The 23499-nt window shown below is 35.9% G+C and overlaps 1 protein-coding gene and 1 long non-coding RNA gene across 5 annotated transcripts in view; one reads left to right on the top strand and one right to left on the bottom strand.

Moving 5' to 3' along the window:
• Positions 1-23499, top strand: part of WDR35 (WD repeat domain 35) — a 109723-nt gene that overhangs the window by 14246 nt on the left and 71978 nt on the right. For all 4 annotated transcript variants that reach the window (XR_013172285.1, XM_077152159.1, XM_077152158.1 and 1 more), the window contains exons 3-9: positions 81-152; positions 1142-1234; positions 2750-2878; positions 6074-6207; positions 7108-7273; positions 7393-7538; positions 23304-23429. Coding sequence is in view for 3 of the 4 variants with exons in the window: in XM_077152159.1 (XP_077008274.1) it covers positions 81-152; positions 1142-1234; positions 2750-2878; positions 6074-6207; positions 7108-7273; positions 7393-7538; positions 23304-23429 (866 nt within the window). In the remaining variant the exon portion in view is untranslated. The remainder of the gene's footprint in view (positions 1-80; positions 153-1141; positions 1235-2749; positions 2879-6073; positions 6208-7107; positions 7274-7392; positions 7539-23303; positions 23430-23499) is intronic.
• Positions 1-23499, bottom strand: part of LOC143676900 (uncharacterized) — a 41271-nt gene that overhangs the window by 13783 nt on the left and 3989 nt on the right. The window lies entirely within an intron of this gene.

The following is a 23499-nucleotide window of genomic DNA, read 5'->3' as shown; positions in this document are numbered from 1 at the left end:
AAGAAAAGAAAAAAAAGGTCAATATCTTATATAATCTATAATTTTTACATTTTATCATAATTTTTGTTTCTTTTTCTTAGATAATGCAAAATTGAGGGGTCTTGCAGCCCCTAGTAACCTTTCTATGAATCAGACTCTTGAAGGTCATAGTGGTAAGTCATCCTATATATTTTTTTTAATCGTGCCTGAATAGTAATATCTTTAAGCATTTAGAAACTATTTAATACAGAAATGTCAACATTTTAAATAATGACAGTATTAAAAGTATTTGTTTCAACTGAGCTATGATTAATATAGCTTAGATTCACCCAACTTTTACATCATTAAACAATATCTTCAATAAATATGAAAAAAGTGGCTATTATATATATATATCAAAGATATTGTTATCTGTTTGTGGTTGTATAATTCTTTTCTAGAATAATCTGTACTATGATTTCAGATTAAAGGGGACTGAAGAAATAGAACAAATGAACATACTGTATGATCCTGGATTGAGAGGAAATAGTTGTAAAGGACAATTATGTGGACAATTGATGAAATGGGAATATGGATTGTGTATTATCAATATTAAATTCCTAATTTATACTATGGTTATGAGAGACAATGTCCTTATGCTTAGAAAATGCACATTAATATATTTATAGATAAAGTTGAAAGAAATCAATTGTTCCTATAACTCAGAGGTTTAAAATATACCCCAGAGAGTATAGAATGGAAAACAGGGGTGGAAAAAGAGAGACTATGAGACATAACAACCAGTATGAAACAAAATAGCTCTTAGTCTGGTGTCTGTTGTATATCATAATCCTTGAGGGTCAGGCCAGTTGGGTAAACCATGCTCACATTTGTTTCTGTCATTGGATATGTGGCAGCTCTTGCAGCTGCCCACAGTAGGTGCATTTGCTGGCATGAAAAAGGGGCAAACATGAAAAATAGAGCTATGCATTGTTATATTGTAGAAAATTAGTGATAATTAGAACTACATCCTATGAATATTTTAAGAGTAACATGGAAGACTGTTTAGTCACATGGGAATCATATTGATTTTAGCATGCTTTGGTTTTTAGTCATATAAAAATAGAAATTTGAAATTAACTGTAGCCTTTTTTCATCTCTAAATTGTTTTATAATTTTCTAGGTTCTGTTCAAGTTGTAACATGGAATGAACAATATCAGAAGTTGACTACCAGTGATCAAAATGGGCTTATCATTGTGTGGATGTTATATAAAGGTATAGTAGCAGAGAATAATTTCTGCTTGAGATGGCTCTTGTTTTCCAGGTCTCCAAAAATAATTCGTTCTTATGTGGTTGGTGGCTGGAGTTAGCTCAGTAGATAAAAACACATTTATTAAGAAGTCAAAGCAAGAATTCATTTCCTTTATTGGGCAAATTGGCTTCCTTCTCTTTCGTGGTTACAGATTTTACTTCAGCTCTTACTACTGGCTCAGAATTTGTTCTTTTTTTCTTACAAAAGAAAGAGAGAGAGAGAGAGAGAGAGAGAGAGAGAGAGAGAGAGAGAGAGAGCAAGCTAGAGAAGGACTCACTTAGCTGTATCACTAGTACCAGAAAAACAACTCAAAATGCGTGTTCTCCTGATACACCATCTTCAGATGTGAGGGCATCTCAGTCATGGTTGTTCATTTGAAAAGGTTCAAGGAATACCATTTTAAAATTCGTAATTAAAAAATATGCTGTAGTGCTTGGATAGTTTAATTTATTTTTTAAGAAGTATGTGTAGATGAATGCATGGCTATAGGATGATACTGTGAATCACTGATTATACAATTTGGATGATTATATGGTATGCGAATATGTAATGTATTGCATTAAATAAAATTGCATTAAAAAGTTTATGTGTGTGTATTGTGTGCTTGTGAGTGTGTAGGGGGTGATGTGAAAGTATAGGAGTTTAGAGTCAACTTTGTCTTTTACCATTGTAAAGATTCTCTAGGCCTAGGTCCTGCTACTACCCTGCTTGGACTTTGTTTTTCCCTTATATGATTATTTGCTTGGCTGCAGGCCACAGTTCTCTATACAGAATGTAGCTTTAAAGCAAAAAACAAAAAAAAAACCTTGCTATTTGCCTCAGATTCGGTTATACTTTGAGAAAGTCTCATTTCAATCAAACCCTTTGTACATCAAGAATATTTTTGACCGTCATTATTGATGAGATAGCTCTAATGGGGTACGACTGGTTTAAAACTTTTTTTCAAGTAGACTTAGAGTTTTACCTAGTATGCTTATATTTATATGCTTATAATTAATCACTGCAAAGTTTATGCATACATATATAGTTGTTTTTTTTTTTTCACATGGGCAGGCACCAGGAATCGAACCGGGGTCCTTGGGCATGGCAGGCAAGCATTCTTACCTGCTGAGCCACCGTGGCCCTATACAGTTGTTTTTTATTCTGTTTTTTTCTGGGTTATTATCTGAGAAAAGTTAACCTTTGAACAAAAGCAGTTATTTTGTCCATACAGAAGCAAATGAAGCTTTATTTACAGTTTGCTGGAAAGAAGGAAGGAAAGGGATAGGCATTTATTGTATTTTCTGTGACAATCTTTAAAGCAACTATTGATCAAGATTTAATTTTTCATTTTGTTTATGTTGCGTTTGAAGATTTATAGTTTGTCTCAGGTTTTAGAAAATTTTACAGTTATTTATCCCATGGTATATTTTGTGGAATAAGTACCACTTAATAGATGTGAAAGCTTTGACTTGTAATTTTTTGGTTTGTGAAAACAGGCTCTTGGTATGAAGAGATGATCAACAATAGGAATAAATCAGTGGTCCGCAGCATGAGCTGGAGTGCAGATGGGCAGAAGATCTGCATCGTGTATGAAGATGGGGCGGTGATTGTCGGCTCCGTGGATGGTAAAGCATCTCTTGGAGATAAAGCTATTGATAGAGATTTCGCTGGCATTTTTTTTTATCTTTAGAGATTTAAGTTAAGTGTCAAGTTAGCATTCTGATAAAAAAAAAACATAAAAAGAGAAAACAGTCGCTATCCAATTTGATGCATTCAAGAGTCACCTTTTGGTTCTACCTATTTCTTTTATAGTATAGTCAAGAAAAAATACCTATTCTTTTTTTATTTCCTATAGCGATAATGAAAAGTGAATTAATTTTTCAAGATTATTTTAAATATGTCTGCTTAATTATATAATTTATCTTTTGAGTGTATAAAGATGTAAATGTATAAAAATGCTCACCAAAATGGTTGCATATTGAATCCAAAAACACATTAAAAGAATTATATGTTATGATCAAGAGGGTTTTATCCCAGGTATGCAAAGGTGGTTCAACATAAGAAAATCAGTTAACATAACATAGAACATTAAAAAAATGAGAGGTGAAAAGTACATGATCACCTCAATTGATGCAGAAAGGAATTGGAAAAATTCCAGCACCCTTTCTTAACTAAAACACTTCAAAAAATGGGAATAGAAGAAAACTTCCTCAATATAAAAAAGGACAATATATGAAAAATGCACAGATAACACCATACTCAATGGTGAAAGAGTGAAAGCTTTCCCTCTAAGATCAGAAACAAGACAAGGATGTCTGTTGTCACCATTGTTATTCAACATTGTGCTGAAAGTTCTAGCCACAGCCAATAGACGAGAAAAAGAAATAAAAGGCATCCAAATTTGTAGGAAGAATTAAAATGTGCACTATTTGCAGCTGCCATGCTCCTGTATATAGAAAGCCAAAACAACAATGACAAAGCTGCTAGAGATAATAAATGAATTCAGCAAAGTGGCAGGGTTCAAGGTCAACATGCAAAGCATCAGTAGTGTTTCTACATGCTAGTAATGCGTAGTATGAGGAGGAAATCAAGAAAAAATCCAAGCACAATAGCGACTAAAAGAATCAAATATCTAGGACTGAATTTAACCAGGAATTTAAAGGACTTGTACTGAAAAAACTACAAAACATTGCTAAAAGAAATGAAAGAAGACAGAAGTAAATGGAAGGACATTCTGTATTAATGGATTGGAAGACTAACTTTTATTAAAATGTCAATCCTGAAAAAAAAAAAAGGGACGTATATGTAGATTTTGGTTTCAGAGAGAACATAGAGTTCTAATAATCTGTGGTCAGATTTTTAATAAAGCTGAATATGTCATCATTAGTTGTGTTTTGGGTAGCCTTAAAACCTATAGCTTTCAAATCTGGTGCATAGATCAAACTGAGTACTCTAAAAGTCTTTTCCTTTGTTAAATTCTGTCTATAGAGAAATAACTTATTTTAAAATGTGTGTGTGTGTGTCTGTAACTTCACGTCTTCAACAAAAATTTGTGAGAGCCTACAATGCATCAGCTATAGTTCTAGCTACTGAGGCTACAACAATGAACAGTATTCCAGACCTAGATTAGAAAAGGTGGATAAATAATCAAGCAATTAAATACAACACCACATGATAAGTGCTAAGACAGAAAAAATATAGGAACATATATAAGAAGTACCTAACCCAGACTTGGGGAGGGGGGATCGGGAAAGTCTTCTTGGAGGGGGTGATATCCGTACTGAGATGTTAGCCACAAGGCAGGTTGGTGTGTAGAATGTTTCAGGCCTTAGAATAACATGGGAGGAAGTGCAGATGAGTTGCGCTTAGATGGCCACGTTTGGAGTATTGAAAAAAGTTGAATTTCAGTAGTGAATAATACTAAACGGAGAAGACTGCTATGTGCTAAAACTAGAGATAAACTGGCCAGATCATGCAAATTATATGTTATATTAAAGAGCTTGGTGTTAACTCTAAGAGTACTGGTAAGCAAATGAAGGGTTTTAAGAATGGAAGCAATGTGAGCAGATTTGTTCTTCATATAAAAAAAAAATTCTCTTCGGACTCATGTCAAGAAGAAAGGTGTGATCAAAAGAATACATGAGTATGAGTGCTGAATCATTTTATTGATATTTCTTTTAGTCTCCAGTGTCTTGGAACAATGAGAAGAAAAAAATCTAAAATTGTCAAATTTTAACCAATACCAAACTCTGAAATCTGTCCTACAACTCATTGTTGTGATGTGCTTTGAAATTTATTGCTTTTTTGTATATATTCTTTTTCACAAAAAAGAAAAAAAAAGTAGATTGTGGTGATAAATGCACACTGTGTGATGACATTTTGAACTATTGGTTGTACACTTTGGATGATTACATGGTATGTGAATATATAATATATATCAATAAAAAATAAATAGTAATAAAAAAGAAGAATACAGAAGCATCCATTGGAGCCAGCAACAGGCCATTAGTGACCTAGATGAAAGCAGTTTCAGTAGAGTTGTGGGGAAGATATCAGATTGGGTTGGATTGAGGGTCGCGTGGGAAGGTGAGGAAGTGGCGATTGCTTGTGTGGATAACACTTTCAATACATTGGTTGGGAAAGGAATGGTAGAGATAGAGTGGTAGCAGGAGGGAAGTGAGGGAAGTGTTTTTTGTTTTGCTTTATTTTGTTGTTTTTTTAATTTGCTTTTAGTTGAGGTTGTGGTTTTGAACAGAAATGGACTTGCATATGTTTAAATGCTGATAAAAAAGAACGGCCAGGAGGGAAATGTTTCAAGAAAAAGAGAAAGGGAATGATCAATAGAGTGAGCTCTTTGGAAAACTAGGAAGGAAACTGATCCAGAGAATGAGGAGGGGGAGAAGCCTGAGATGGGGGACCTGGCGAGGGAGCTACCTCTTCCTTTGATAGAAGTAAAGAAGAAAGGATAAGTGTGAATTCAGTTATTTATGAATGTTTGAAGATGGGAGAGAGGAATGTATTTTTTGGTGCTTTCATTGTCTTTCTGAAGCAGAAGATGGTTCATCTGCTGGTTGGAAGGGAGGTTCTGGAGTCAGTTTAGAAGAGAGGGAAGAAAGCTTTGAGATAGTTGCTATTTCACATGTCTAGTGGGGATTTGGTACTTAATAGGTATTCAATAAATATTTATGGACTAAATAAATTGAATGCATGAATGGTTGAAGAATGTAAGAGCTATTTAGAGAAACATTTTGAGAGCGTTTGATGGAGGGTCATGACCTTGAACTTTTAATTAAATAATTATGTATTATGTTTCATTAAAGGGAATCGTATTTGGGGAAAAGATCTGAAAGGCATACAGCTATGCCATGTAGCATGGTCCGCAGACAGTAAAATCTTACTTTTTGGAATGGCAAATGGAGAAATACATATTTATGATAATCAAGGGAATTTTATAGTAAGTAGATATATATTTATATGTAAATCTTATTTATACGGTTTGATGTGATGATTTTCTACATCATATATGTAACATGTACAGACTTATTTATTATAATGGTATGTGATTAAGACAGTCTTTAATTCAGGATTTTTCTTTGAATGGTCTACAAAATTTTTATTCCAAAAAGCTTCTTAGTTACTTCAAGTTAAACTAATACAATATGTTAGAGTACAGTATTTAGTTCTGATTTTCTGGTATCTGGAAAGGATATGATACAGTGTATTGAAGCAGAGGGATAATGAGTAGGGTGATGCACAGTTTAATTTTTGTAGCGTCTTCTGATACCTGAAGTTACAGCTTGCAGATAACAAAGATGTTTTTATAGCAAGCTACTAAATGTTGTTTGTTAAAAGAATAGGAGACCTAAACAGTAAGGGAGAAAAATTAAGCCCTGTAAAGAAGGCAAAATGGAACAGGTTCAAGTAGCATGGATCACAAGAAAACTTTTGGCTTTACAAGATTTCGCTATGATAGATCTCTGATCTTACTGATGTTTTATAGATCTCTGATCTTATTGTTGTTATAATAAGCTTTATTTTTAGCGAGGGTTAGGACATGATGTCAATCCACTCATTGGTAGGAAGTAATAATAGCTAACTTTTTAATAATACTTTGCTATTTTCCAAGTATTTTCGTATACCTCTTCTCATTAGAGTCTCGTAAAAGCTCTGATTTATTTTATCCTCATTTTACAAAGAGGGAAAATGGAGACTCAAGTGAAATGAGTTTCAGGGTCTGTAAGCCAGTAAGTGATGGAACTTGCATTTGAAACTAGATTTTTAAATTCTGTTTTCAGTGTTATTTCTATAATACTCTATTCATAGTGATTGTTTCAACCTAACCAATTTCATTTAGATTAAAATGAAGCTAAACTGTCTGGTGAATGTCACTGGAGCAATCAGTATTGCTGGAATACATTGGTACCATGGCACAGAGGGCTACGTGGAGCCCGACTGCCCTTGCCTTGCTGTTTGTTTTGACAATGGCAGATGCCAAATCATGAGACATGAGAATGACCAGAGTAAGTAATTTTTTTTTTATGTGAAAAATTAAAAAGAATTTAAGAATTGTTTCCAAAATTATAAAGTTCTCTAGGCTAAGTATTTTACCAGCAATTACCTGTTTTTTCTCTTTGACCAGATCCTGTTTTAATTGATACGGGCATGTATGTCGTGAGTATCCAGTGGAACCACACTGGCAGCGTGTTGGCTGTGGCGGGGTCCCAGAAGGCAGTCACTCAGGATAAGGATGTAAACACTGTGCAGTTTTACACTCCGTTTGGGGAGGTAAAATCATTAAAGATGTTAGCATCTGTCTGTCCATTTAAATGTGCAGTTAATAAAGTAGGGGAAAAAGAATGGAGGAAAGGTGTAAACTTGTCACGTTTTTCCTATAGGGACATTTTTGAGTGAAAATAATGAGATAGGAGTATGTCTTTGATCATCTTCATATTACAAGGCTTCAGAATGGTTTTTTACCATAGAATTTATTTTATAATCTGTACCTTTAGAAAATCAGACCGCTCACATAAGAAATCACTATGAAATAGTTGTTTAGAATATGTTCTTTGTGTTCTGAGGATGTACTTCTTTTCACAGCCTGCTTTTGAGTAGTTTTTAGTGTAATTTAGTATTGTTACATGATTTTTTTTGTATGCTCTATGGTGGGGATCACATTATATTCTTTTTCCAAGTGATTATCCCGTTATTACAGCACCATTTGTTGATTTTTTTTTTTGGGTGGGGAATGTGGATGGTTCGGGAATTGACCCCAGGTCTCCCGCATGGCAGGTGAGAATTCTACCATGGAACTACCTGTGCACCCCCTCTTCTGATTTTTTTAATGTGCTATATTAACTATGCTTCGATATTAAGCTTACATAACTGTCTGTCCCTTCTTCCAAACTTCTAATAGTTTAATTTCATATACAGTAATCAATTTTTTTTTTTTTACATGGACAGGCACCGGGAATCGAACCCGGGTCCTCTGTAGAGTAATCAATATTTTAATAAAACCCATCTTAATAATTAATCTTAGGTGTTGCTACATTAAATGTATGTGATATATCATTAATGCATATATAATGCTACTCAATGGTGTTTTTAAAAAAAATTTTTAATTTTTTTAAACCTAACAAAATACAAACACGAACATTCCTACCATATGATCATTCCATTCTTGGTATAGAATCAATAACTCACAATACCATCACATAGTTGTGTATTCATCACCATGATCATGTCTTAGAACATTTGCATCAATTCAGAAAAAGAAATAAAAAGAAAAAAGAAGAAAATGCATACATACCATATCCCTTACCCCTCCCTCTCACTGACTGCTAGTATTTCCATCTACCCAATATATTTTAGCCTCTGTTTTCCCTATTTTTTTCTATACTCCTTACCACTCCCTTTCATTGATCATTACCATTTCAATCTACTAAACTTATTTTAACATTTGTTTCCCCTATTATTTATTTATTTTTAATCCATATGTTTTACTCATCTGTCTATACCATAGATAAAAGGAGCATCAGACACAAGGTTTTCACAATTACACATTGTGAAAAGTCACATTGCGAAAGCTGTATCATTATACAGTCTTCTTCACGAAACATGGCTACTGGAACACAGCTCTACATTTTCAAGCACTTCCCTCTAGCCACTCTAATATACCATAAACTAAAAAGGGGATATCTATATAATGAGTAAGAATAACCTCCAGGATAACCTCTGGACTCTGTTTGAAATATCTCACCCATTGACGCTTTATTTTGTCTCATTTCTCTCTTCCCCCTTTTGGTCGAGAAGGTTTTCTCAATCCCTTGATGCTGAATTCCTGCTCATTCTAGGATTTCTGGCCCATGTTGCCAGGAAAGTTAACACCCCTGGGAGTTATGTCCCATGTAGAGAGGGGGAGGGCAGTGAGTTTGCTTGTCATGTTGGCTGAGAGAGAGAGGCCACATCTGAGCAACAAAAGAGATTCTCTGGAGGTGACTGTTAGGCCTAATTTTAAGTAGGCTTAGCCTATCCTTTGTGGGGATAAGTTTCATATGAACAAACCCCAAGATTGAGGGCTTGCCCTATTGCTTTGGTTATCCCCACTGCTTGTAAAAATATCAGGAATTCTCCACATGGGGAAGTTGAGTTTTCCCCTTTTCTTGCCATTCCCCCAAGAGGACTTTGCAAATACTTTTTTATTCACTATTCAAATCACGCTGGAATTTATCAAGTCATCACTTTGGACACACTTACAAAGTCTCATGCCCTACTCAAGGTTCCAGGTACTTATGGTATTCAATTAAACTGTCCACATATGTTATAGTAGGAAATGGACTAGTTAAAATATAAATTTTGTACCAAATAAACAGTTTTTGCTTTAGTCTCACACATAAGTTTAAGTTTTAAAATATGAATTACCATCTATTTTCAACACCATGCAATATTTACATTCCTTTGTCTTCCTCATGTGAAAACATTTTTTAATTTGTACATTTATTCACTATCATTGTATACTCTAGGCATTCCTAGATTATACCATCTTAGTCTTTATCATCTATCTTTCCTTCTGATTTCATTTGTGCCCCCAGCCCTCCTCCCCCTGTCATTCTCACATTCAGCTTCTCAATGGTATTTTTAATAAATATAATTTTTAAAGAGAATGTTTTTCTTGAATTAGCATCAGAAAATATCAAGGAGGAGAATTAATAGATGTGAATTAAAAAAAATTAGAACATGAGATCTTATTAATAACTAAACCTAATATACTTTTATCTATTTTATTTTCTGACCTTAGACAATGCTCATTTTTTGATATCCTATTGGTTCTTTTCTTTTAATTTTTTTTAATTAATTAAAAAAAAAAGAAATTAACACAACATTTAGAAATCATTCCATTCTACATATGCAATCAGTAATTCTTAATATCATCACATAGATGTGTGATCATCATTTCTTAGTACATTTGCATCGATTTAGGAAATGAACTAGCAAAACAACAGAAAAAGATATAGAATGTTAATATAGAGAAAAAAATAAAAAAAAAATAAAAAATATATATATAAAAAAAGGAAAAAGAAAAAAAAAGACAAACAAACAAAGAAAGAAAACTATAGCTCAGATGCAGCTTCATTCAGTGTTTTAACATAATTACATTACAATTAGGTATTATTGTACTGTCCATTTTTGAGTTTTTGTATCTAGTCCTGTTGCACAGTCTGTATCCCTTCAGCTCCAATTACCCATTATCTTACCCTGTTTCTAGCTCCTGCTGGTCTCTGTTACCAATGACATATTCCAAGTTTATTCTCAAATGTCGGTTCACATCAGTGGGACCATACAGTATTTGTCCTTTAGTTTTTGGCTAGACTCACTCAGCATAATGTTCTCTAGGTTCATCCATGTTATTACATGCTTCATAAGTTTATTCTGTCTTAAAGCTGCATAATATTCCATCGTATGTATATACCACAGTTTGTTTAGCCACTCGTCTGTTGATGGACATTTTGGCTGTTTCCATCTCTTTGCAATTGTAAATAACGCTGCTATAAACATTGGTGTGCAAATGTCCGTTTGTGTCTTTGCCCTTAAGTCCTTTGAGTAGATACCCAGCAATGGTATTGCTGGGTCGTATGGCAATTCTATATTCAGGTTTTTGAGGAACCGCCAAACTGCCTTCCACAGTGGTTACACCATTTGACATTCCCACCAACAGTGGATAAGTGTGCCTCTTTCTCCGCATCCTCTCCAGCATTTGTCATTTTCTGTTTTGTTGATAATGGCCATTCTGGTGGGTGTGAGATGATATCTCATTGTGGTTTTGATTTGCATTTCTCTAATGGCCAGGGACATTGAGCATCTCTTCATGTGCCTTTTGGCCATTTGTATTTCCTCTTCTGAGAGGTGTCTGTTCAAGTCTTTTTCCCATTTTGTAATTGGGTTGGCTGTCTTTTTGTTGTTGAGTTGAATAATCTCTTTATAAATTCTGGATACTAGACCTTTATCCGATATGTCGTTTCCAAATATTGTCTCCCATTGTGTAGGCTGTCTTTCTACTTTCTTGATGAAGTTCTTTGATGCACAAAAGTGTTTAATTTTGAGGAGCTCCCATTTATTTATTTCTTTCTTCAGTGCTCTTGCTTTAGGTTTAAGGTCCATAAAACCGCCTCCAATTGTAAGTTTCATAAGATATCTCCCTACATTTTCCTCTATCTGTTTTATGGTCTTAGATCTAATGTTTAGATCTTTGATCCATTTTGAGTTAACTTTTGTATAGGGTGTGAGATATGGGTCCTCTTTCATTCTTTTGCATATGGATATCCAGTTCTCTGGGCATCATTTATTGAAGAGACTGTTCTGTCCCAGGTGAGTTGGCTTGACTGCCTTATCAAAGATCAAATGTCCATAGATGAGAGGGTCTATATCTGAGCACCCTGTTCGATTCCATTGGTCGATATATCTATCTTTATGCCAATACCATGCTGTTTTGACCACTGTGGCTTCATAATATGCCTTAAAGTCCGGCAGCGTGAGACCTCCAGCTTCGTTTTTTTTCCTCAAGATACTTTTAGCAATTCGGGGCACCCTGCCCTTCCAGATAAATTTGTTTATTGGTTTTTCTAATTCTGAAAAATAAGTTGTAGGGATTTTGATTGGTATTGCATTGAATCTGTAAATCAATTTAAGTAGGATTGACAACTATGTTTAGTCTTCCAATCCATGAACACGGTATGCCCTTCCATCTATTTAGGTCTTCTGTGATTTCTTTTAACAGTTTTTTGTAGTTTTCTTTGTAAAGGTTTTTTGTCTCTTTAGTTAAATTTATTCCTAGGTATTTTATTCTTTTAGTTGCAATTGTAAATGGAATTTGTTTCTTGATTTCACCCTCAGCTTGTTCATTGCTTGTGTATAGAAATGCTACAGATTTTTGAATGTTGATCTTGTAACCTGCTACTTTGCTGTACTCATTTATTAGCTCTAGTAGTTTTGTTGTGGATTTTTCCGGGTTTTCAACGTATAGTATCATATTGTCTGCAAACAGTGATAGTTTTACTTCTTCCTTTCCAATTTTGATGCCTTGTATTTCTTTTTCTTGTCTAATTGCTCTGGTAGAACCTCCAACATGATGTTGAATAATAGTGGTGATAGTGGACATCCTTGTCTTGTTCCTGATCTTAGGGGGAAAGTTTTCAATTTTTCCCCATTGAGGATGATATTAGCTGTGGGTTTTTCATATATTCCCTCTATCATTTTAGGGAAGTTCCCTTGTATTCCTATCTTTTGAAGTGTTTTCAACAGGAAAGGATGTTGACTCTTGTCAAATGCCTTCTCTGCATCAATTGAGATGATCATGTGATTTTTCTGCTTTGATTTGTTGATGTGGTGTATTACATTAATTGATTTTCTTATGTTGAACCATCCTTGCATACCTGGGATGAATCCTACTTGGTCATGATGTATAATTCTTTTAATGTGTTGCTGGATTCGATTTGCTAGAATTTTGTGAGGATTTTTGCATCTCTATTCATTAGCGAGATTGGTCTGTAGTTTTCTTTTTTTGTAATATCTTTGCCTGGTTTTGGTATGAGGGTGATGTTGGCTTCATAGAATGAATTAGGTAGCTTTCCCTCCACTTCGATTATTTTGAAGAGTTTGAGGAGAGTTGGTACTAATTCTTTCTGGAATGTTTGATAGAATTCACATGTGAAGCCGTCTGGTCCTGGACTTTTCTTTTTAGGAAGCTTTTGAATGACTGATTCAATTTCTTTACTTGTGATTGGTTTGTTGAGGTCATCTATTTCTTCTTGAGTCAAAGTTGGTTGTTCATGCCTTTCCAGGAACCCGTCCATTTCATCTAAATTGTTGTATTTATTAGCGAAAAGTTGTTCATAGTATCCTGTTATTACCTCCTTTATTTCTGTGAGGTCAGTGGTTATGTCTCCTCTTCCATTTCTGATCTTATTTATTTGCATCCTCTCTCTTCTTGTTTTTGTCAATCTTGCTAAGGGCCCATCAATCTTATTGATTTTCTCACAGAACCAACTTCTGGTCTTATTGATTTTCTCTATTGTTTTCATGTTTTCAGTTTCATTCATTTCTGCTCTAATCTTTGTTATTTCTTTCCTTTTGCTTGCTTTGGGATTAGTTTGCTGTTCTTTCTCCAGTTCTTCCAAGTAGACAGTTAATTCCTGCATTTTTGCCTTTTCTTCTTTTCTGATATAGGCATTTAGGGCAATAAGTTTCCCTCTTAGCACTGCCTTTATTGCGTCCCATAGGTTTTGATATGTTGTGTTTTCGTTTTCATTCGCCTCGAGATATTTACTAATTTCTCTTGCAATTTCTTCCTTGATCCACTCGTTGTTTAAGAGTGTGTTGTTGAGCCTCCATGTATTTGTGAATTTTCTGGCACTCCACCTATTATTGATTTCCAACTTCATTCCTTTATGATCTGAGAAAGTGTTGTGTATGATTTCAATCTTTTAAAATTTGTTAAGACTTGCTTTGTGACCCAGCATATGGTCTATCTTTGAGAATGATCCATGAGCACTTGAGAAAAATGTGTACCCTGCTGTTGTGGGATGTAATGTCCTATAAATGTCTGTTAAGTCTAGCTCATTTATAGTAATATTCAGATTCTCTATTTCTTTATTGATCCTCTGTCTAGATGTTCTGTCCATCTCTATTTCTTTATTGATCCTCTGTCTAGATGTTCTGTCCATTGATGAGAGTGGTGAATTGAAGTCTCCAAGTATTATGGTATATGTGTCTATTTCCCTTTTCAGTGTTTGCAGTGTATTCCTCACGTATTTTGGGGCATTCTCGTTCAGTGCGTAAATATTTATGATTGTTATGAATTCTTGTTTAGTTGTTCCTTTTATTAGTAGATAGTGTCCTTCTTTGTCTCTTTTAACTGTTTTACATTTGAAGTCTAATTTGTTGGATAGTAATATAGCTACTCCTGCTCTTTTCTGGTTGTTATTTGCATAAAATATCTTTTCCCAACCTTTCATTTTCAAGCTATGTTTATCTTTGGGTCTAAGATGTGTTTCCTGTAGACAGCATATAGAAGGATCCTGTTTTTTAATCCATTCTGCCAGTCTATGTCTTTTGATTGGGGAATTCAGTCCATTAACTTTTAGTGTTATTACTGTTTGGATAATATTTTCCTCTGCCATTTTGCCTTTTGTATTATATATATCATATCTGATTTTCCTTGTTTCTACACTCTTCTCCATACCTCTCTCTTCTGTCTTTTCGTATCTGACTGTAGTGCTCCCTTTAGTATTTCTTGCAGAGCTGGTCTCTTTTTTCTTTTTCTTTTTTTTATTAATGGAAAGAAAAAAAAAGAAATTAACACAACATTTAGAAATCATACCATTCTACATATGCACTCAGTAATTCTTAACATCATCACATAGATGTATGATCATCGTTTCTTAGTACATTTGCATTGGTTTAGAGGAACTAACAACACAACAGAAAAAGATATAAAATGTTAATATAGAGAAAAGAAATAAAAGTAGTAATAATAGTAAAACAAACAGACAAACAAACAAACAAAAACCGTATAGCTCAGATGCAGCTTCATTCAGTGTTTTAACATGATTAATTTACAATTAGGTATTATTGTGCTGTCCATTTTTGAGTTTTTGTATCTAGTCCTGTTGCACAGTCTGTATCCCTTCAGCTTCAATTACCCATTGTCTTACCCTGTTTCTAACTCCTGCTGGACTCTGTTACCAATGACATATTTCAAGTTTATTCTCGAGTGTCCGTTCACATCAGTGGGACCATACAGTATTTGTCCTTTAGTTTTTGGCTGGACTCACTCAGCATAATGTTCTCTAGGTCCATCCATGTTATTACATGTTTCATAAGTTTATCTTGTCTTAAAGCTGCATAATATTCCATCGTACGTATATACCACAGTTTGTTTAGCCATTCTTCTGTTGATGGACATTTTGGCTGTTTCCATCTCTTTGCAATTGTAAATAACGCTGCTATAAACATTGGTGTGCAAATGTCCGTTTGTGTCTTTGCCCTTAAGTCCTTTGAGTAGATACCTAGCAATGGTATTGCTGGGTCGTATGGCAATTCTATATTCAGCTTTTTGAGGAAGTGCCAAACTGCCTTCCACAGTGGTTGCACCATTTGACATTCCCACCAACAGTGGATAAGTGTGCCTCTTTCTCCGCATCCTCTCCAGCACTTGTCATTTTCTGTTTTGTTGATAATGGCCATTCTGGTGGGTGTGAGATGATATCTCATTGTGGTTTTGATTTGCATTTCTCTAATGGCCAGGGACATTGAGCATCTCTTCATGTGCCTTTTACCCATTTGTACTTCCTCTTCTGAGAAGTGTCTGTTCAAGTCTTTTTCCCATTTTGTAATTGGGTTGGCTGTCTTTTTGTTGTTGAGTTGAACAATCTCTTTATAAATTCTGGATACTAGACCTTTGTCTGATATGTCATTTCCAAATATTGTCTCCCATTGTGTATGCTGTCTTTCTACTTTCTTGATGAAGTTCTTCGATGCACAAAAGTGTTTAATTTTGAGGAGCTCCCATTGATTTCTTTCTTTCTTCAGTGCTCTTGCTTTAGGGTTAAGGTCCATAAAACCGCCTCCAGTTGTAAGATTCATAACATATCTCCCTACATTTTCCTCTAACTGTTTTATGGTCTTATACCTAATGTTTAGATCTTTGATCCATTTTGAGTTAACTTTTGTATAGGGTGTGAGATACGGGTCTTCTTTCATTCTTTTGCATATGGATATCCAATTCTCTAGGCACCATTTATTAAAGAGACTGTTCTGTCCCAGGTGAGTTGGCTTGACTGCCTTATCAAAGATCAAATGTCCATAGATGAGAGGGTCTATATCTGAGCACTCTATTCGATTCCTTTGGTCGATGTATCTATCTTTATGCCAATACCATGCTGTTTTGACCACTGTGGCTTCATAATATGCCTTAAAGTCCGGCATTGCTAGACCTCCAGCTTTGTTTTTTTTCCTCAAGATGTTTTTAGCAATTCGGGGCACCCTGCCCTTCCAGATAAATTTGCTTATGGGTTTTTCTAATTCTGAAAAATAAGTTGTTGGGATTTTGATTGGTGTTGCATTGAATCTGTAGATCAGTTTAGGTAGGATTGACATCTTAATTATATTTAGTCTTCCAATCCATGAACACGGTATGCCCTTCCATCTATTTAGGTCTTCTGTGATTTCTTTTAGCAGTTTTTTGTAGTTTTCTTTATATAGGTTTTTTGTCTCTTTGGTTAAATTTATTCCTAGGTATTTTATTCTTTTAGTTGCGATTGTAAATGGGATTCATTTCTTGATTTCCCCCTCAGCTTGTTCATTACTAGTATATAGAAAAGCTACAGATTTTTGAATGTTGATATTGTAGCCTGCTACTTTGCTGTACTCATTTATTAGCTCTAGTAATTTTGTTGTGGATTTTTCTGGGTTTTCTACGTGTAGTATCATATTGTCTGCAAACAGTGATAGTTTTACTTCTTCCTTTCCAATTTTGATGCCTTGTATTTCTTTTTCTTGTCTAATTGCTCTGGCTAGAACTTCCAACACGATGTTGAATAATAGTGGTGATAGTGGACATCCTTGTCTTGTTCCTGATCTTAGGGGGAAAGTTTTCAATTTTTCCCCATTGAGGATGATATTAGCTGTGGGTTTTTCATATATTCCCTCTATCATTTTAGGGAAGTTCCCTTGTATTCCTATCTTTTGAAGTGTTTTCAACAGGAAAGGATGTTGACTCTTGTCAAATGCCTTCTCTGCATCAATTGAGATGATCATGTGATTTTTCTGCTTTGATTTGTTGATGTGGTGTATTACATTAATTGATTTTCTTATGTTGAACCATCCTTGCATACCTGGGATGAATCCTACTTGGTCATGATGTATAATTCTTTTAATGTGTTGTTGGATACGATTTGCTAGAATTTTATTGAGGATTTTTGCATCTCTATTCATTAGCGAGATTGGTCTGTAGTTTTCTTTTTTTGTAATATCTTTGCCTGGTTTTGGTATGAGGGTGATGTTGGCTTCATAGAATGAATTAGGTAGTTTTCCCTCCACTTCAATTATGTTGAAGAGTTTGAGGAGAGTTGGTACTAATTCTTTCTGGAATGCTTGATAGAATTCACATGTGAAGCCGTCTGGTCCTGGACTTTTCTTTTTAGGGAGCTTCTGAATGACTAATTCAATCTCTTTACTTGTGATTGGTTTGTTGAGGTTATCTATTTCTTCTTGAGTCAAAGTTGATTGTTCATGTCTTTCCAGGAACCCGTCCATTTCATCTAAATTGTTGTATTTATTAGCGTAAAGTTGTTCATAATATCCTGTTATTACCTCCTTTATTTCTGTGAGGTCAGTAGTTATGCCTCCTCTTCCATTTCTGATCTTATTTATTTGCATCTTCTCTCTTCTTGTTTTTGTCAATCTTGCTAAGGGCCCATCAATCTTATTGATTTTCTCACAGAACCAACTTCTGGTCTTATTGATTTTCTCTATTGTTTTCATGTTTTCAATTTCATTCATTTCTGCTCTAATCTTTGTTATTTCTTTCCTTTTGCTTGCTTTGGGATTAGTTTGCTGCTCTTTCTCCAGTTCTTCCAGGTGGACAGTTAATTCCTGCATTTTTGCCTTTTCTTCTTTTCTGATATAGGCATTTAGGGCAATAAATTTCCCTCTTAGCATTGCCTTTGCTGCGTCCCATAAGTTTTGATACGTTGTGTCTTCATTTTCATTCGCCTCTAGGTATTTACTAATTTCTCTTGCAATTTCTTCTTTGACCCAGTTGTTGTTTAAGAGTGTGTTGTTGAGCCTCCACGTATTTGTGAATTTTCTGGCACTCCGCCTATTATTGATTTCCAACTTCATTCCTTTATGATCCGAGAAAGTGTTGTGTATGATTTCAATCTTTTTAAATTTGTTAAGACTTGCTTTGTGACCCAGCATATGGTCTATCTTTGAGAATGATCCATGAGCACTTGAAAAAAAGGTGTATCCTGCTGTTGTGGGATATAATGGCCTATAAATATCTGTTAAGTCAAGCTCATTTATAGTAATATTCAGATTCTCTATTTCTTTATTGATCCTCTGTCTAGATGTTCTGTCCATTGATGAGAGTGGTGAATTGAAGTCTCCAAGTATTATGGTATATGTGTCTATTTCCCTTTTCAGTGTTTGCAGTGTATTCCTCACGTATTTTGGGGCATTTTGGTTCAGTGCGTAAATATTTATGATTGTTATGTCTTCTTGTTTAGTTGTTCCTTTTATTAGTATATAGTGTCCTTCTTTGTCTCTTTTAACTGTTTTACATTTGAAGTTTAATTTGTTGGATATTAGTATAGCCACTCCTGCTCTTTTCTGGTTGTTATTTGCATGAAATATCTTTTCCTAACCTTTCACTTTCAACGTATGTTTATCTTTGGGTCTAAGATGTGTTTCCTGTAGACAGCATATAGAAGGATCCTGTTTTTTAATCCATTCTGCCAGTCTATGTCTTTTGATTGGGGAATTCAGTCCATTAACATTTAGAGTTATTACTGTTTGGATAATATTTTCCTCTACCATTTTGCCTTTTGTATTATATATATCATATCTGACTTTCCTTCTTTCTACACTCTTCTCCATGCCTCTCTCTTCTGTCTTTTTGTATCTGACTCTAGTGCTCCCTTTAGTATTTCTTGCAGAGCTGGTCTCTTGGTCACAAATTCTCTCAATGACCTTTGTCTGAGAATGTTTTAATTTCTCCCTCATTTTTGAAGGACAGTTTTGCTGGATATAGGAGTCTTGGTTGGCAGTTTTTCTCTTTTAGTAACTTAAATATATCATCCCACTGTCTTCTAGCTTCCATGGTTTCTGCTGAGAAATCTACACATAGTCTTATTGGGTTTCCCTTGTATGTGATGGATTGTTTTTCTCTTGCTGCTTTCAAGATCCTCTCTTTCTCTTTGACCTCTGACATTCTAACTAGTAAGTGTCTTGGAGAACGCCTATTTGGGTCTATTCTCTTTGGGGTGCGCTACACTTCTTGGATCTGTAATTTTAAGTCTTTCATAAGAGTTGGGAAATTTTCAGTGATAATTTCCTCCATTAGTTTTTCTCCTCCTTTTCCCTTCTCTTCTCCTTCTGGAACACCCGCAACACATATATTTGTGCGGTTCATATTGTCCTTGAGTTCCCTGATCCCCTACTCAAATTGTTCCATTCTTTTCGCTATAGTTTCTGTTTCTTTTTGGAATTCAGATGTTCCATCCTCCAGCTCACTAATTCTAGCTTCTGTCTCTTCAAATCTATCATTGTAGGTATCCATTGCTTTTTCCATCTTTTCTACTCTGTCCTTCACTCCCATAAGTTCTGTGATTTGTTTTTTCAGATTTTCTATTTCTTCTTTTTGTTCAGCCCATGCCTTCTTCATGCCCTCCCTCAATTTATCCATTTGGTTTTTGAAGAGGTTTTCCATTTCTGTTCGTATATTCAGCATTAGTTGTCTCTCCTCCAGTATCTCATTTGAACTATTGGTTTGTTCCTTTGACTGGGCCATATCTTCAATTTTCCGAGCGTGATCAGTTATTTTCTGCTGGCGTCTGGGCATTTAATCAGATTTCTGGGTGTGGGACCCAGCAGGTTGAAAGATTTTTCTGTGAAATCTCTGGGCTCTGTTTTTCTTATTCTGCCCAGTAGGTGGCGCTCGTGGCGCTCGTCTGTCTGCAGGTCCCACCAGTAAAAGATGCTGTGGCTCCTTTAACTTTGGAAAACTCTCGCTGTGGGGGAGGGTCGCCAGCCGAAACGGCTTGGGGGAGTGCCGATCCGGATCTCCCAGCTGGCCTGGGAATCCGCATGTTGGGGGGGGGGTGGCGGCCGCCGCGGCTTGGGGGAGTGCCGATCCGAATCTACCAGCCGGCCCGGGAATCCGCGCGTGGCAGGGTCGCCGGCCTCCGCGGCTTGCGGGAGTGCCGGTCCAAATCTCCCAGCCGACCTGGAACGCCAAACGTGGCGGGGGGGCGCCGGCCGCCGTGTCTTGGGGGAGTGCCTATCCAGCGTTCCCAGCCGGACCAGGAATCCACGTGTGTGGAAGGGACCCCGGTCACCGGTCTCCGTGGCTTTGGGGATCTCCGATCCAATTCTCTCAGCCGGTCCGTGGGGCCGCGCGTGGGGGGGCGCCAGCCGCCGCGGCTTGAGGAGACCGCCTGTCCAATTCTCCCAGCTGGCCCAGGAAGGAGGGAGGGAGGGACTCCGGCTGCCAGCCGCCCCAGCCCGGGGAAGCGCGCGCCCCTCGGTAATGTCACCGCTGCGGATTCTCCCCGCCGGTTCAGCTGTTCCAGAATGGGGTACGCTGTCTTTTTGGTGTCTGTCGTGGCTCCGGGAGCTGTTCTGTATCGTTTCTATTTCTTTAGTAGCTGTTCTGGAGGAGGAACTAAGACCCACGTGTCTTACTAAGCCACCATCTTCTCTGGAAATCCTCTTTTAAAATTTTTAATACAATTTTATTGAGATATATTAACATATCATCCTATTGATTCTTATAAATTTACCATAGACTACAATAATAGGTATTTTGGGCAGTAAAAAAATCCTTTACTCGCTCTTTTATAGTTATATTCCCCTGTTGGAGCATAATTTCTGAAAGAGTAAGAAATGGTGTTGTCTGACTCTTTTGATTTAGTATTTCAAAGGTACCCAGTGGAGTGTGCAGCAGTGAGTAGATGCTTTCTATGCATTGTCAACAAGCAATATTTTTAGTATATTTACATGCTGTAAAAAAGTAAGAGTGTTCATTGTTTTCAAAGTTTCTAAATAATTAAAAATCTGATTTCTGGTTGTTTCTATGCTTGCAGCCTCTTTAATTCATGTTCATATTGATATTTTTTGTTGCTCATCATTGACTTATTATCATTATTTTGTCTTATCTGCTTATTTTTTTATCTGTTCTTCCTTCCGTAAGTAGAAAAATATGGGTTCTAAGGTCCATTTACTTTACCTTGTAAAACAGTACATTAAGTGTTATATTGAGACTAAACGGTTTTTGATACAACTGTAATTAAAAGTATCTAGCATAATTCCTCAGGGTCAGTGTTACTTAGTGTTTTTTGACTAAGTGGATATATGGGGAATTTATTTTTGAATCTCTGCTATTGTTAAGGTAGGGAAGATAACTTGTAAGGAAATTATTTAAAGATTTAAACTTAAGGAAAACTTCAGGGAAGAATTTATGTTTGATTCTGAGGGTAAGGTGCTTGGGCTTTTACTGTATGGTCTTAGCCTGGCTGGGAATAATAGGGCATGGGATTTTAGTTGGGATGACCTGGCTTTGAATTCCAGCTCCACAGCCTAGTTTGATCTTTAGAGAAGTTAACTTAAACTCTGAGACGGAACTCCCTGTTTTTCTGAAATAAAGGTCATCCCTCAAGGTGCTGTTGGAAAAGATGGAATGGGAAAAACGAGCAAGTCCCTCCCACAGCACATGCACTTCCTGGAAGCTTAGTAAAGTCAATTTCCTTTCCTTGCTGTGGCCTCCGCTTGGCTAGGTTGCAGTTAGGAGGTAGCCCTCTTCTGCTGTGGATGTGTCATACTGTGGGTGCAGTTCTCAGCTTGCTTGTTCCTGTTTGGCTCCATATTGGTAGAAAGACATATAGATCGGAACCCTCTAGGTTAAAACTTTTTTTCCCATGAGTTTCCCTGGCAAAATGGAGTTTAATGTATTAAATTTGACTTTAGAACATATCTACTTAAGAACAAGGGATATTGGTACAAATTGTTGAAATTCTTGGGATTATAACATCCTGTCAAATAGGAAGTATAGGTTTAAAATATTTGTCTTTTTATGGCCACATTAAAAGTTCTATGTATTCATTTATTCATCCATTAATTCAGTCATGAAATGTACTGTTAGTATTTGAAGAAATTAATTTGAATCCATGATACATTTATTTACTTAGATATTTATTGAATACCTGTTTATCAAGTAATCTATTAAAGGATTACTTAATTGATGTGAATCGATGTGAATATGACAAAGTCAGGGTCCTCAAAGAGCTCCCCGTCTGAATTCCCTGGAACCGAAGAAGGAAGGAAGGAAGAAGGCGGGATTCACTGAGGAAGCAATATTTGAGTTGTATCTTGAAGGATGAATAGGAGTTTTCTAGAGGATAGGAGTAGTAGGAATAGAAGAAGTGTGGGGGAAAGGAGAGAAGATATCAGGCAGAAGGAATTTTATATAGGGTCAAAGGTATGAGGTACAATGGCTCCCTCCTAAGCGAGTACAGGGTGATTATGGCTAACTAGTGGGGTATTAAGCCAAAGAATGTAGTTTAGGGCCGGATGGGAAAAAGTGTATGTCACAGTTAAGAATGTGATGGTGGGACGCTATTGCATTTTAAAAAGTTATTAACTGTTTCTTTAGGCAGGGTGGGGTATGATCAAATTTGTGTCCTAGAAAGGGAATTATGATAGTGTGGAGACTGACTTTGGTGGGTTCAGGGTGGGAATGAGGGATGAGATGAAAGGCCAGAATTGCAGTTAGGTGGCTATTAGGAGAGCTCCGTCAAGAAGTGAGAAGAAAAAGGAGTAAAAGCAATAGGAATTGGTGACTGGCTGATTGTGGCAGATGAAAGAGAGAGGGGAAGACTTCAAGACTGAGTTTACAAAAACAATAATTCATTGATTCTAAGGAGCCTTTTTAGATTTTATGATGCCTAAAATTGGGATGCATCTTATAATCAAAGTTGTCATATTTTAATTAGCAATGCATTTTTTCTTTCCTTAGTTGTACATAAAAGTAAAGAAGCATATTTCAAGGAATGCAATCTTAGATTTGATAAAATTTGGTACTGAATTATTTGGATATAGTTTGTACATTTCTCCTATCATATACTTACTTCTTATGATAAAAGTTCAAAGAAAATGATTTCAGAGTGGTTGTAATCTTTCGCAAAATAATTCTCATACCACTTTTATCTCAATGAAGTGATTGGTGGTAACTTGTATCCGAGTTAACTGTGGTACTTTATGTTAAATATATTTTTTTAGCACCTGGGCACTTTGAAAGTTCCTGGAAAGCAGATGTCTGCACTATCGTGGGAAGGAGGTGGCCTGAAAATTGCACTAGCTGTTGATTCCTTTATATATTTTGCAAATATTCGACCTGATTATAAGGTAAATATTAAGAGCAGTTGTAAAAATAAAAGCACTTTTTAATAAACAATTTTCTTATACCCAAAGTATA

The sequence above is a fragment of the Tamandua tetradactyla genome, chromosome 3 (genome assembly GCF_023851605.1).
Source record: "Tamandua tetradactyla isolate mTamTet1 chromosome 3, mTamTet1.pri, whole genome shotgun sequence".
Taxonomy (NCBI): Eukaryota; Metazoa; Chordata; class Mammalia; order Pilosa; family Myrmecophagidae; genus Tamandua; species Tamandua tetradactyla.
This window is presented reverse-complemented; position numbering and strand designations above follow the sequence as displayed.